General features: G+C 40.7%; 2 protein-coding genes across 2 annotated transcripts; both read left to right on the plus strand.

The window, feature by feature from the left end:
* Window positions 1-2,681: 2,681 nt before the first annotated feature.
* Window positions 2,682-9,531, plus strand: got1l1 (glutamic-oxaloacetic transaminase 1 like 1). Its single transcript, XM_041041780.1, has 8 exons — window positions 2,682-2,920; window positions 4,010-4,191; window positions 4,477-4,594; window positions 5,131-5,348; window positions 5,475-5,625; window positions 6,114-6,279; window positions 6,591-6,733; window positions 7,304-9,531. The coding sequence occupies exons 1-8, from the start codon at window positions 2,767-2,769 to the stop codon at window positions 7,441-7,443; spliced, it is 1,272 nt and encodes a 423-aa protein (XP_040897714.1). The 5' UTR covers window positions 2,682-2,766; the 3' UTR covers window positions 7,444-9,531.
* A 2,238-nt stretch (window positions 9,532-11,769) lies between these two features.
* On the plus strand, window positions 11,770-15,872 carry prlhr2a (prolactin releasing hormone receptor 2a). The gene is made up of 3 exons (XM_041042621.1): window positions 11,770-11,853; window positions 13,275-13,755; window positions 14,475-15,872. Exons 2-3 carry the CDS (start codon window positions 13,295-13,297, stop codon window positions 15,109-15,111), a joined length of 1,098 nt encoding a protein of 365 aa, XP_040898555.1. The 5' UTR covers window positions 11,770-11,853; window positions 13,275-13,294; the 3' UTR covers window positions 15,112-15,872.
* Window positions 15,873-16,254: the final 382 nt, after the last annotated feature.

Genomic DNA, 16,254 nt, shown 5'->3' on the forward strand with positions numbered 1-16,254 from the left:
AGGAGGTGGAAGCCTCTTTCCCATCCCTCAAGTCATGAACCCCCTAGGTTTATCTTGGGAGCCCCTGGGAGGTCTCGACCCCCACACTGGGAACCACCCTGTTCTGTAACACTCAGCAAAGTAAAACTACTGCTGATACAAGCTGAAGAGACAATTCCACAACAAAACCACTGTCATCTCTGGCTCTGCTACTGCTTGAGCCGACATCATGTTACATTATGAGAGGAATTCAAAAGATTTGGGACTTTCAAAAAAAAGAAAAAAAAAAACATTTGACATTTGAAAACAAACTGTGACCACTTTTAGCTGTTCCGGGCCAGGCTGTGTGACTGCTGAAATATCATCCAGCAAAAAGCCACAACGACTCGGAGTGGAAACAATTATCCTGTCTGAAGTAAAGCCACATTCTTATCAGCTGATTCCTGTTACAATGTTTTCCATGAACAGGATTAGATTGAAATCAATTCTAAACATTTTTCAGGGGAAAGAAAAGAGAGGCCACCACTTAAGGTACAACTGGGTCTATTTGATAAATGAATGTAAACACAGGAAAAACAAGTGCCCCTAAATGAAAACTTATCTGAGTGTATTTCACACACACACATTGCAGGCCACACCATGGAGTTAAACAGTTTTTAAACTGTTAATCCAATCATTTATTTTGTTGAAGGAGCAGCTCTTCCAGAGAAGAAGGCTCTCAAATCCGAAATTATGTAGTAGTATATTCCTTGTTGCTTTACTGGAAAAATATTTAGTGGATGTGTTTCCAATGTTTTCTGGTGATTGTGACAAAGGCTGTCTGGTAGTCTGATCAAACACTGGTGTTTTTAATTCTAACAGCTTGTTCTGAGCTGGGTGTTAGGGCACTGTTTGGTTTTTTGCTGGACAGACAGGATATTTTCAGAACACAAGGCACTTCACACACACACACACACACACACACACACACACACACACACACACACACACACACACAAAGAAAAAAGTCATTTGACACCAGATTTCTGAGCTCACCAGTTAGAAGCCATTTAATCTAATTGAGTCAACAGCACCTTAATTAGATAAAGTATCGTGGATTCATTCTGGTAATACAGTGGCGCGACTGAGGCACATACCACAGCTTACAGCCTATGTCATCTGTCATGTTCTTTCTCACAACTCACTAATTATAGCCTACTGATATTACAGTGCAGTAACAGAAATCTGGACCCAGAAAATTTTAGTTTTTGCTTCTGTGACCCACACGCCTGAAGTCACAGAATCAACAGGAGCTTCATTGTAGGAATTTTGCTGTTATAACTTTGTATCTGGGTTTCTGGGCCACATTTTGTTGTTTGTCCGTAATTTTTTTCTTACTCCAGTGAACAACTGGGCAAACACAGATTACCTAACATCACACAAATATTTCAGCTGCAGCCACAATGCTGTCTGTTGCGAGGAAAATGTGTCCAGCAATCGATATGGTCATAGGTAAATGTTTTGTTGCCAGTCTCTCGGAATAAAATGGAAGCCTTGTTTTTTTTAAAAATAATTTCTACACTCACAATTCTGTGTTAAAGTTCAACAATCATGCTGAAAAATCCATCACAAATATGGATTTCTGTACAGACAGCTGTCTCAGTAGCTCAGAATACAAAGCCAACTCTAGGGCATATATTACATTTAAGGAAAGGATGTAACTTTTCCTATTCTTTGCCTGGGAAAACTCTGCTGTTACACATAACAATGCTTTTTTCTTGAATAGCTCATTCTCTGGTAAGTATTTGGAGAAACAACACAGAGTGGATGAAGAAGGCTGAAGAAGGCTTTTTTTTTTTTAATGACTCCAGGTCAGCTAATTGAAGAGACTGCCTGGTTTGGCCATCTACTGCCATCTAGTGCAGTTATATGTGATTATCAGCTTCATAAAGCAAACAACCCCTGATCACTGCCTGTTCTCTCCCACATAGTATGCGTGTTTACTTCATGTTTACTCTGATTTGGGGTTTTCAATTACTGTGAGATTCACTCAAATGGCTGTTTCTTCAATTCTCTGCCCAGAAAGAACTGCTCTATTTCCCAGAGGCCGGATGCACAAGCACTGTATGGTAGTGCTTTGGTTGTAACTTGAACAGCAAGAGGAGGAGTTGGATGTCTCTGCTCCATTGGGAGCTGAGTAGGGAAGTGTGATACAGCCACATTTTATATTAACGCTAAAAGATTTAGATTGCATGGGGTATACAGTTTCATAACTCAGAGGGAAAGGCTGATCTCTAAAAACGTTTAAAAACAATCATCTCCTCGGTAAGGAGATGGATCAGAGAAAGACACTTGTAATATTAAAGGCTGCTTTCTTGCCGTGCTGCCTTTGTGTCTTCATTAATTTAATGAGGCTACAGGCCTGTTGTTCAATCACCAAAACAAACCTTAATGAGGGACAGATAATTATTATTATTTGTTGTTGTTGTTTTGACTTGTTGTCAGTGTCAGAGGCTGAAACAAACAGCCTACACCTGGGACTGGCCTCGTCTTGACCAAAACTGATCACTGATCCCTTTCATTTCCAGACGGGCTAACCTATTTGATGACAGCTCAGTGTGATGGCAAAAGTAAACTCACCAGATCCACAAATAAGGGAGTGACAAACTCGTCCATCGCCGTTGCCGGGGTGACAGTATCCAGATACGTGCTGTAGCCTGGCAACCGTGCCTAAACAAAAGGCTCGCAGCTTAGCGGGGCTGATTTGACTAGCGGGGTTCAAGATGAGCCGAGGCAGCAGTGGCCGTGATGAATAAAGGGGTCAAACAAGATGGAGACCCAGGAGGTCATCCCTCTGTGTTTACCAATGCTCACTCCGCAGCAGCAGCGAGTCCTGAAACAAAACTATTGTCCGCATTCAAGAAAGACACTCGGGCCGGGAAAGTTTACCTAGCAGGGACAGGTGAGTCCGATCACATCCGCCTTTATTTATTTATTTATGACGGTTCACTTTTTGTTTTTCTTTAAAGGTCCAAACCGGAAGCAGTAGGTGAGGGAGGTGTTTATTAGTAGGCTGTCACTTTAAATTTGCATATCTGGCAGGTGATAGTCATGTAGTTTACATGGTAGGTTACAAAAGCAGGAGCCGGGACTGATTTGGGCCTCAGCAACTTTAGTCTAAATCAGAGCATTAGACTTAGATGATGCATTTGACACCTGCAGTCCATTTACACTGAATTACTGACTCAGGCTGGGGGTTCATGGACATTTTGTATTAGTCAAATGTTTTAAGTGGAGAGCTCACAGTGAGCTAGAGAGAGAATTTCAGGGAAAAAAAATCAATAAATACAGACACTGTCATAGTGGAATAGTTCTCCATTATATGGCACAGTGGCTCCAGGATTTGTGGAAAACAGGGGCAAAGTGCCTCTGTGATTTCACCAACACATTTCTAAAGGGGGCATTTTAGAGCCTGCAGGTTCGGTCTCCTCTCACTGTAATCACCTTTTTGCAGCCACAAAAAGTGGGACAGCCGGAGGGTTTGGATGGACTTTAGTGTTCTCGGCATATCTGCAAGCAAACACAGTCCTAAAATCACCCCTTTTTACACTTTACTTTCTCTTTAATGGTACAATAATTTTCTAAATCTTTACCTAGACATACCATACAGCTATTGAAAGACAATAGCAGTAGTAAAGACAATAACTTCTTAAGCATATTGCCCGTAGAGAATCTGTACCATATCCACATGGGCTAAACTTTTTTTTTTTTTTTTTTACCTGATTGTTGCTAATTCTTGGATGTTTCTAGATGACATGATAACAACAAATCACACACTGAATCTGGCTGTGTACACACAATACACACTGTATTTAAGAACTAGTTCTATTTTAGGATGAATTTTCGGAGAGTCTCAGTTAGGCTACAGTTTTCCCTCATTGTGACCTTTCTTTTCTTTTTCCAATTCATATCAATATCTTAATGATTTTTCATGGTTCAATACAGTGTTTTGTTGAATGGAAAAAACTTTTACAATAACTGTCTTTTGCAGAGTATTATGGTGAGGAAGGGAAGACCTTTGAATTGCATCTTGTTGGGAAGATAAAGCAACAGTTAAGCGCTGATCCCACACTTCGCCCAGAGTATCCATCTTCTCTTGGGCTGACAGATTTCACCAGGCGAGCCACAGAGGTCACTTTGGGGAGGAGCTCTCAGGAAATAGCAGACAACCGGGTAATCTCAACTGTACATATGCACTGTGACTAATTACAGCTCAGGTATATAACTACACCTCAGTCTGTGCAGCAACAAACACAGAGAGATGAAGCAGAAGGCTGTAGGTAATCATGAGATCGATTAGCCTTGTCATGAACTGGAAGCGCTGTGCAATCTGTCATTTTCAGTCATGGATTTACATTTAGATTCAATTTCAGAATAAATCAAAACAAGATCAGAATCTTTCAGTGCTGCAGATCATATTAATAACTCGGCTCTTGTGTTTCCTGACTTTTGTTGCAGGTGTTAGGTGTCCAAACTCCTGGTTTTACTGCTGCTGTGCGTCTTGGGGCTGAACTCTTGAGACACTGGTACGATGTCACTTGGTGCGGGCCGGTCTACCTCTCTTCCCCTTGTGATAGTAAGTAAAACCTCACTTCTGTCAAACAGCATTTAAAGACACAACCACCAGTTTATTGGCTTTAAAGTGATGGCACTCATCAAGTCATGCTCTTGAATGCTCTGCAGCTGATCGGCCTCGGTGTGGTGATTGCAACTACAGTATATATGCACAATACGTTTACCTCTACAGCCTGCCACGTGTCATATAATCATTGCTAGATTTAAAAAAAAACAAGCAGTAAAAATATCAGTGTGCTTGGTGTGGGTACGCACTCTTATGATTTGTAAATGTGAAAAAATACACTATATGTGACAGAGACACCTGTTAGAAACTGTAAAAATGCTTAATTTGCATTACAAATGCAGCTCAGACTAGATATTAAAAAGCAATAATTCAGTTATTTTTTAAAAGCGTTCACCATAAAATGAAGAAAACAGGAGATAAAAAAAATCATATTCACTCACAGTGCTGGCATAATACTGTGATTACTTGCTAGGGTAGGAGTTTGTTCTGCTTTAGGCATCTGATATGTTTTGTCTCGATCCTCCTCGCAGACTCGTTGGCTGGTATCTTCCAGGCAGCAGGGATCCAAGATATCCGTGAGTATTATTACTGGGATGACAAGCAGCGGGGCATTTGTTTGGAGAAGCTTCTGGAGGATCTGGAGAGGGCTCCTGAGCAAAGTGTTGTTGTTCTGTCAGCATCTGCCCACTACCCAACTGGAGCTGATCTCTCTCAGAATCAATGGGCTGTGATTACACAACTCATCATGGTAAATGACGTGTACATTTATGGATCTTTAGCAGAGGATAAAATAATTTTTATCAGACAAGTAGCTCTTAACTGCTGCTTAAATCATTATTTGCTGCCCTTGTTGCTCTTGGCTCTGTTTCAACAGAGGCGTAGGCTTTTCCCTTTCCTCCTGCTGCCTGCTCAGGCGCTCTGCTATGGAGATTTAAAGCGGGATGCCTGGCCTGTACAGCACTGTGCATCACAGGGGATGGAACTACTTTGTGCCCAGTCGTTCTCCCACTGCTTTAGCCTTTATGGTAAGAGAAAAATAAAACATTTATTTCAGGGATTTATGTGTGTCACTCAATGGTCAAAGAGACTCTGCTTATCAAAATGCGCCCACACTACAAACTAAGGCTGTAATCTGTGATGCTAAATCAACACAAAGTACAACCCAGAGCCGTTCTGCTATTAAAAGAAAACACAATGTGTCAATCTGAACTCAGTTTTCTTTTGTGCACTCAGATAGTGTTAGCTCTGCATACAATAGATGAGAGCAACACCATATACATGTTTGTCTCACTGATTTCCAAAGTCTCCAAGTACATTCTCATTGTATAAACAGTCGCAGTCATGTTTTCTATTGCCTTGTTATTCGACTTGTTTTCACCCAGAACTGAGCAGCTTATTTTCTCAGTCAAAAGTCTCCCTCTTCAACTAATTTTCAGTAGTAGCGTTACAAGAGATAGAAAATATGACATATTGTTTCTTTACACCAGGCTTATCTTCCTCTTCCCTTCACCAGGGGAGGCTGTAGGACACCTCCTGTGCATCTTTAAGGAGCACTCCCTCATGTTATCTGCACGGTCTCAAGCTAACAAAATAGTCAGATCGCTGTGGGCCCAGCCGTCTGTAGGAGGAGCACATGTTGTTGCCACAGTGCTCAGTAACCCAGCCCATCTTGTTGAATGGTGAGTCATGGTCCACTTGAATGAATAATCTGATATTTAAAAAAATGCATTGCCTCTTTGTCAGTAGATGTCCCTAATGATGCCTGGACTGTTTGGACAATTCCTTTGTGCATGCAAGGCTTCAAAAAGTTGACCTGACAGTGTGTTGAGCATTTAATGTTTCTACTGACAAAATCCTTCATTTTCAAAATGCACTTTTTGTCCACTGGATCTTTTGACAATTTGCAGGTACTGAATTATATACTTTAGACATTATTTTCCTGTTTATCTAACTATGTTAGATAACGAATGTTGCCCGCTGTGTCTCACAGGCAGGGAGAAGTTAAACACATCGTTGAGAGATGTATGCTGATCAGACACATTTTGAGAGAAAAGCTTAGGCTTCTGGGTACTCCAGGCTGCTGGGACCACCTGACCCAACAAGGTGGACTCTACTGTTGTACAGGCTTGAACGGTGAGCACAGTTTCAGCCATGTTTGACTCACATAGAGCTATTTTTCTAATCATCTACAGCACCTGATTCACTACACAAGCCCCTAATAATGACAGCTGAGCACTTTCTGTTCTTCTCTGTATAATCCTTTGAAATTTATAATTAGCATTTACAGTACATTTTTATAGATTCATCACTTTGAACTGATTCAAGGCCTCACATTCTGGCTGCTTTTGAATAGAACATGCAATTATTGCACTTTATACACAGCCCCAAAATATGTTTGGCTCACTTTATGCCTGTGCAATCATAGGCCTTAACCTTAATCAGTGTTCATTAGACAAATATTCATGATTTTGGTGCCATCAAAGGGACTTTTTTTTTTTTTTTTAACAGAAGTTTTACAGTTCCTGTTTATTTAACAAGAGATGTGATTGCTATTGATATAATTATTTTCTTACAAAAATGTTTTTCCTGATGGACATTTTGTTTAAACACTACCAGCACCCTACAATAAATCAACAAAGCCCCACAGTGTTATCTTAAAAACGTGCTTTCTCTGTACTTCTTGTGTTTTTCGGTCTGATATAGATCAGCAGGTGGAATTTTTGTCAAAGAGGAGACACGTGTACCTCCTTCCCAGTGGCTGTCTAAACGTGAGTGCAATCAACGGCCGTAACCTGGATTATATAGCTGAGTCCATCCATCTGGCTCTGACCGCTTCCCCCTGACCTTGTGGCTTTTGATGAAGATCTGAAATCAGTGTCAATGGGGCTTTTCAGCCTCACTGAAAATATTCAGATTGAACCTTTCATGTCACATTGAAATGCTCTGTTTCCAGCTTCCTGTAAATACTAGTGCAGGTGCAGCTATTGCAAAGTAAATGCTGTTAAACCGATAGGTAAATGTATAACATGGATAACATGATTGCTTTTTGAATTTCTGTTGACTTTCCATGATTGTCATTAGTAACTATCAGAGAGACCAGACTGTGATGCCTTTTCAGGTGAGACACATAAGAAAGGGATGTGTTCATGTGCCCTGTGTGTGTGGGAGTGCATCATCAGTATGACAGCAGTGCAGTGATCCTTCTGTTCATTTTTTTTTTTTTGCCTTTATCTGCTTTTGCCTGTAGCAATATACTGCCGGTAGGTCAAAGAGTCACAGACTTCAGCATATAATTATATATTCACATTTAATATTTCTTTGTTGATTATTTTTTGAAGGCTGCCAGAAGTGGGAGAATCTTTAAAAGTTTATAGAAAGTAGCTGGTTAGGTTAGGTTAGGTTGTTAACCTGGCTCTGTCCTGAGGTAACAAAATCCATCAACGCCACCTCTAAATTAACATGTTTAATGTGGTTTGTTTAGTAACGTCAGTTTACAGCTTCCATTCCTGGTCACATAGCCAGTTTACCAAAGCCAGGCAGTGTCTGACCTGTGTCCATCTCTGGGTAAGAGGAGGGTCAGACCTGCACAGATAGTCTCCCAACATGGGTTTAACTTAAGTCGTGCTAGTGGGCAGATTTAGTTACCTTTGGACAGCACCGTGCTTGCTGTTTCGTGTAGCATAAATTTATACCCAGCTAAGCTAACTGGCTGCTGGCTGTGTCTTCATATTTAACAGACAAATAGAGTGGTATCAATCTTCTCATCAAACTCTCACTGTTCCTATACAACCTTCATATATATGGTGGGCATGAATATGTAATTAATGTCATGACTGGCTGTGAGTCATTTTATGTTAAATTGACCTTTAAGTGAGTTGTTCTAGTTTGCATTTTGAAAACATAAGAGAAATAATCATATCTGTGCGTGGCTATATACTGGATGTTGTTAGAGAGATGATCACACACCACACCAGCACTAACTAATGTAAGGTGAATCAATATCAGTGGCCTTTAGAGGGATAATCCTCACATGAGCAGCCATATATTGCTTACTGCAATCAAAGTAGAGAGGGTGCTTCATGAACTACTTTCAGTAGCTGTGAAAAGCAGTCACAAAAAATGCATCACAAATGTATTGAAAACACTTGCTGTGCACACAGCAGTTAATAATTGAACTGGGTTTGCTGAGTAAACAGCCTTGACTAAAACATCCTCACAAACATTTACTTGTACAAACATTTACCATTTTTCCATCTGTAAGCTTGATGCACTTCTTTGCCAGTTTTTGATTCTTTTCAAATATCACAGGTCAGGGTGACAAATGTATCTTTTTCCACACATTACACATTTTTTCCTCATCGACCAGATTCATGTGTCATTTTATTTGTATTGAATTATATGGAGCCTTTACTGTTATATTATCCAAATAATGCTTTTTTTTAAGGAGCACTTCCTTTCCACTCAATCAAGAAACATTTCCAAATGATGTGAATTTATTATAAGGCAAATGATTGTTCGTCTGGAAGCATCAATGAGTAACCCTCTCTACTGTCATGCACATCTGTGTGGCAGTAATGGAGCCATACAAAAATTAGCATTGTTTTCTTATTTTATTAAAGAAAAACATACTTTTTTTTTGAAAACACACAGCTTTTATCTAACTAACTTTATATCCTGGAGCCCTCCTTTCATTTGTGAGCTATGCGACTGTTGTCACTGCACAATGTTTAGTTCTGAGAAACAGGTTGCAACAAGGTATTTAATGGAGGCAGTGAGCCTGCTCTTTTCATTTCAGTGACCTCGGGTGAACAACGAGGATAATCAACGTCCACCATCATACAGACTCTGAGCCATTAGACGCTGTCTGGAGCCCTTTGATTTGCATCTGAGCATGCTTACATGTACACAGTGTTGGCAGATACTTGCTCATATCACAGGTTTCGAGTTTGGAATAAGCTGTTGACATGAATCCTCATGTTCCACGTGCAGTTATCCCTGGATACATGAATAAAGAGGATTGCCTAAATACAAATATTACCATGGAAACTGAACTTACACAGACTGCAAAAAAAAAAAAGGCAGAAAAAAAGTAAATAGGCGTCCAGCTAATAGAAGCACTTCTCAGAAATCATTAAGGTTTATATCAAACAAGACTGGACCACTCTTGGATTTAATGTGTATCATGAAAATATATGAACATAAACACGCAAGTCAACACAGTGTCAAAAACTGAATTCTCAAACACTGTACATACTTTGAACAAAACTGTTGAGGAATAAATAAAATTAACATCCAACATCCAATTTACTATGACAGCAAATCTGCATACAGCTGTGAAGCCAGTCTGAGGTCTTTTACAGTAGCTTTGATTCCCTCCAAACAAATTTATACAGCTGCTCGTGATCACGTACAAAGAACAGTAGATACTATGATCAAATGCATCTGATGCCTGAACTGTAATTAAATTAATGCATGAGTCAAAAACACATGTACCCCCCCCGACAGTTAGCTTCTTGGCAATAGACAAATTAGGCCTATAATGTCAAACAGGATGACTGCAGCTGCACAGTATTTATGACCATACATGTATGAACTGGAGAACATGCAACTCAAATCCCTTGAATGCCCTGAAATCTGGAAACACTTTTCACAGCCAGCCAGACAGGGAAACAACCACAATGATCTACTGCACAACTGTGCTGTTGAGATGTTTTTTGTCTCAATTACACGAATGAATGAACAAAAACATGCTTGTTCATGTACTGTAAAATGTAAGAATGGAAGTAATACAAGTTAAATTAATTAACTTAATTAACAATAATAGAGTACGTCTTGCTTATTGATTATCTTCATCTTCTCTGATTACAATATTCTCACAAAGTTTTTAAAAGAGGTCCTTGATTTGGACAAGGGATTAACTTCAGTTTCCTCTGCTGGTTGTTTCCCAATTGAATTACTTGACCAACAACTTTGAGTTTGACTTTAGTCATATGACACTTTTATAATAAGGAAGTTGAATGGGAACTGTATCTTTTTTTTCAAGCACTTCTTTTTTGTATTTTCTGTTTTGTGTTTTAAAATCTAATAGCCTCGAAGATAAGTTTGAGCTCACCTCTGCCTTAACAGATCCTGCTGACAGGGAACTGAGCTATGACTGGCTGCATGTCCAGGAGAAGAGTGGGGAGAGTTAACCTCTATTGATTACAACCAAACTCTTGTAGCCTTAAATGAACGCGCTGAAGCCTCAGCCACACTGTGAATACAACTTCCACTTTGTACGTTAAGTCAGGTTCTCCTTTACGAGGCCTGGGTCATGTGGCTTCACACCAGGCTATTGATCAGTCCACTAACTCCCAGAGTATAGCGGTGATTGTTTTGTATCTGCCAGCTGGCTTGTTTAGGACAAAATGAGAAGCAGTTTGCACAAAATGAAACACAATGCCTACAAAGCTCCATCTCTTATTGGTCTCCTCACAAAAGCGACTGGACATTCAGAATTCACATCACGTCACCTCCTTATCAGTCTGCCCCTGAGTCCCTTTTACAAATATTTGTGACCAGTAAAGGATGAGAGTTCAAACATTACAGCCACAGTGACAGTGACTTCTGCTGTATTAATCCAGACAGAAGTGTGAGCTTTGGAGCATGCATAAAATGGTGGCCCTCACCATAACCCATCACTCATCACTGGTATAATAAAATATAATAAAACTTAATGGAAATTTAATGTGTCCTCTGTATTTCTAAATGTTATCCTCGATCACATATCGTGGATAACAGTGCAGAAACGAAACGGCAGATCAAACCGTAACTTCTCTTCAGCTTTTGTTGGTGTAACTGTACTGCAGTTAGAGTACTGCACATGAAATTTCTTTGAGGCTCTGCAGGCTTAAGTATCATCCGCGGAGACACACGCCTCAGATGCTCTTTCAGTCATCAGGCTGTCAGTCAACTTTAAAGGCAGATATATAAAAAGCGAGCCATCCTCGTCAGCCTGACTGCACCTGTTGATCGCCTGGCAACAAACGCTTAACGCTTAACGACGATTGCCGCATAAATAATTACAATGCAAATCGATACACAGGGCACATGAAATACCAAAAGGTTCAGACTACGGATGCATGGCTCTAGTGCTGCTGCTCAGCGTTCATTCGTGTGAGAAGCGCGCAGCTCTCCAGAGGCGCATAAAGACTCCGCGCTGGATCTCCCCTGCTCTGATACTCTGAAGCTGGAAACTGAGAAATTAACATACGGTAGGTATGCTGCTTTTTTCCCCCTTTAATTCGAGACGCGAGATTAGGTTAAATTTATGTTAATTCGGACTAAAAGTCAGCGCAGCAATTATTTCAGTTGTTAAGAGAAAGATGGATTTGATGCAAACAAGTGCATCAATTCTGTATTGGTGCAAACTATTTAAAAGGCTTTTCCCAATTGTTCATGCTGGATTTAAAATTTTTTTTTATTTATACATACATGTATGTTTGATAGAGACTTAAATATATATCTGTACAGTTACCTTCTGATTGCATCGCAGCACTCTAAGGTTGTATCTCTTTTGGAGAACAGACAGGCAATATCTCTGTATCTTTATTTGACTGAATGTCTCTGATATCACAATACTGCCAGCACTATTTTAGTATGTATTTATTCTCCTTGGCAGAAGGGGACACGGCTGCGTTAGAAACGATTACTTTAAAAACATCTGCTCTACTTGGTGTAGTATAAATCCGACATTGTCGCAGGATCAGCGCTGATCATTCTGTACAGAGACGTTACTGCGCCTGGAGGGAGATTTCAGGGAGGACGGTTTAGACTTTAATTATGGTTTTGATTTTAAAAAAATATATTATCAAATCAGAAGGAGCATTCCGTGTTTCACACAGAGATCTCACAGAGATTAATATTTTTTTTGTCTCTACAGATTTTCTACTAGAACTCCACAGCTGGTTTTTATTTTTTATCCAGCATTGTTTTGCAAATCTGAACACTACATTTAAAAAAACAAAAAAAAACACACGTTTTTGTCAAAAACGTGTCAGTTACATTGCCACAAATGGGGGTCCCTAAATTTCGGGCTTAATATGAATTGATTTGAATAGGAATCAACACCTACAGCGCTACACATGCACACTATAGTCCAGAGCACGTCTGAGTAACGCAGTGGCATTTGCTTTAACATTTAGTGTTTGTGTTTAAGTTTGTGTTTTCAAAACTGAAAGGCTCCCTACTCACGGTGACAGACAACCCACTTCATGGATGGCAGAACTGCACTGCAGCAATAAACCTCACTCATTTAAGACTAACAAACTGAATGATAACACATTTCTGTAGCAGTTTCTAAATATAGGAAATAAAGGAATTTACTGTTAGTGTTTATTGTTTTGTTTTTCCTTTGGAACTACAAAGGACTCGTTATCACGTGTTATCACGAGGGAAATAAAGGGAACTGACTCACTGCAGAGTTTATCAGCAGGGGACTATAATAAAATTGAAAATTTCTATTGAACTTAATCGAGGGAAAAAAATGTAGAAACATGTCTACAGCAGGGGATTTATGTTCACGCCTTCCAGCTTATACTTGGTTTGGCAGTGTTTCAAAACATATTTTTTTACTGTGCATGTTGTTGAACACATGCACTGTAGCTTATGGTAATTACGAATTTCACCCTTCCAGATTGGCATCAGCCTTCTGGGATGGAGGGCGCAGGCAGCGGCTGGGCACCTGAGCTCACCACACCACGTGCCACGCACGACGTGAATGGCAATGACACGGGTCAGGTCTTTGAGGTGGCCCTGCAGAACAGCTCCTCCAAGGGCAGCCCTCAGTTCGTTGGCGTGGAGCTGCTGCAGTCCTTCAAGCCGCTCATCATTCCCTGCCACACCCTGGTGGCTCTGGTGGGCGTGTTTGGCAACTACCTGCTCCTCTACGTCATTTGCCGCACGCGCAAAATGCACAACGTCACCAACTTTTTCATCGGAAACCTGGCCTTCTCCGACATGCTGATGTGCGCCACATGTGTCCCCTTCACGCTGGCCTACGCCTTCAACCCACACGGCTGGGTCTTTGGGAGTTTCATGTGCTACCTGGTGTACCTCATCCAGCCCGTGACGGTGTACGTGTCAGTCTTCACTCTCACTGCCATCGGTGTGGACAGGTATGTCATAATGAGTAAGGACACTGTGGACTATAGAAACTATATACTTGTAATGCACCAATGCGTCATCAGATGAGCAAAAAGGCAACAAAGTGCGGGTTTTTTTTTTCAGTCTGAGGCATAAATTCAAACCTACTTAGTCACCCTGATATAAACTCCACATAAATGTATAAATAATAGGGCTGCATAATGGCTCACAATGAATGTCACTATCTCTTGAAGGAAATTGCACCAAATTGCAGAGGCAGATGCAAATGTAAGCACCTGGATGTAGTGGATTCTTTTTTTTTTAATGCCATCTCTGAAAATAACTGAGATTTGAAGAATGTCCAGAATATATACAAACACAATACAGGTACATGTTACAATAGCATAGCACAGATTTTTTTTCTCTTAAGTCTTCCTCCACTACCCAACCACAAGTCCTGAACATTGTGATATTTGAAATGTTTTCAGGTCCCCAAGGTTTTGTGCTCCTCACACTACGCTGTGAGCACGAAGCCCAAAACCTGCTTTGTCTGTTGACCCTGTACACAGTGGCAGATTTTAAAATACGACATTTGTGAAAATAAAAAGCACGATTTACCTTAATAGCTGTACTGTCATTTTCATGCTGCTGTTCGTCTTTGAAATTAACTAGTCTGGCATGTTTTCTCTCACAGTTTAGATAAATAGAACTGATCTGATCCGACTCTCCTCTGGTCTCTCCTTCTTTATAGATACTATGCCACAGTTCATCCTCTGAGAAAGCGCATCTCAGTCTTGGCGTGCACCTACCTTCTGTCAGGGATCTGGCTGCTGTCCTGCGGTCTGGTGGCTCCAGCTGTGGCCCACACCTACCACGTGGAGTTTAAGAACGAGGGCTTCACCATCTGCGAGGAGTTCTGGATGGGCCAGGAGAGGGAGCGGCTGGTTTATGCGTACAGCACTCTCTTCATCACCTACGTCCTCCCTCTGTCGGCGCTCTGCATCTCATACCTGTGCATCTCCGTCAAACTGCGGAACTGTGTCGTACCTGGCCACCATACCCAGAGCCAGGCAGTGGCTCGGCGCATGCGCAAACGCAAAACCTTCCGCCTGGTTAGCTTGGTGGTGGCGGCGTTTGGCATTTGCTGGATGCCCATTAGCGTCTTCAACGTTCTGCGGGACATTGACATTGACCTGATTGATAAGCGATACTTTCTGCTCATTCAGCTGCTCTGTCACCTGTGTGCCATGAGCTCATCCTGCTGTAATCCTTTCCTCTACGCCTGGCTGCACGACCGCTTCCGCGCTGAGTTACGCAAAATGTTCACGTGTCGCCGACGCATCGGAATCTCGGCCAATAACTGCGCCACAGCCAGCGTGGTTTTGTGAAGCTCTTTTTTTTTAGGCTGGCTTAGGTTAGTCTTTGCTTCTCTGGACATTAGAGTGTACACATCTCGTTCAGGTAATGCAGAATTAGATAGGTGCGGATAGGTAGGATTCTCAAGTCTGTACAGTGATCCAGCTTTCACTCATGGTAGCTGCATTAAATTTACCAGAATGCTAATTTAGCATTGCACTCATATAGCATTGGCGGACCTTAAATAGACGGTTTGGGGGTAAAAAGGGATCAAACTCGATCAGAGGTTTATTTATTTATTTATTTTGTTCCCTGCTTTCTTCTTCCTTGTCAAAACTTTGTGCCCACATTACCCACAATGCAGCTTGACACTTTGGTGAAATTTGGGTTTAGTAATAAGGCCTAAAGCAGAGATGAGAGCAGGTGACAGATGCCTGGAAAGCTCACTGCTTTTAAACCCCATACCCGCAGATTTACCCCCCCCCAAACTTGTAGTCACGTGAGGCAGAAAAGGCCTTACACAACTTTTAAAATAAATGCAGTTGTGCCCCTCAAGACGTGTAAACCCAACATGATGTGTGAAATCAGTAGAGTCAATTGACTGTCCATTACCGTGTTTAAACAGATGCAATCACACTGATGAGCATGCCTTTTGTAAGCTAAGATTTAACCTCTGTTTTTTAAATGTGTCATTCACGTGAGGTCAGTTTGTTGGTTTAAATCTTGTTTTATGATCTATTTTAGTGTTTGGACCATGGAAAACATCTTCAGATTAAAATACTGATTGACAAAATTCTGTATTTTCATTACTGTCTTTCATGAAAAGACCTAAACCAACAGTGCATTAGGCCATCTCTTAATACTATCTGACTTTCCCAGCCTTTTCTCAATAAATTTTACTACACAATATTTAGTAAACATTACACAAACCTGCTGGAAGAGGAAACAACTCGAAAAACATGAGGCAGTTGGAGTTATCAATGCAATATGTAGCTTGTTTGATGGCTTATAAAATAAGTTATATAGCTTATTATTTCATTCATGCATGTAGGTTTTATTACTTTCAAAATGTACATAACACAAATGTAAGTAATTGCAGTTACCAATAATTTGGTGAAATGATTAGTGTCTTTATTTCAAATCAAACCACATTTTGCTCTGCCACACATTGACTG

The sequence above is a fragment of the Toxotes jaculatrix genome, chromosome 7, assembly GCF_017976425.1.
Source record: "Toxotes jaculatrix isolate fToxJac2 chromosome 7, fToxJac2.pri, whole genome shotgun sequence".
Lineage (NCBI taxonomy): Eukaryota > Metazoa > Chordata > Actinopteri > Toxotidae > Toxotes > Toxotes jaculatrix.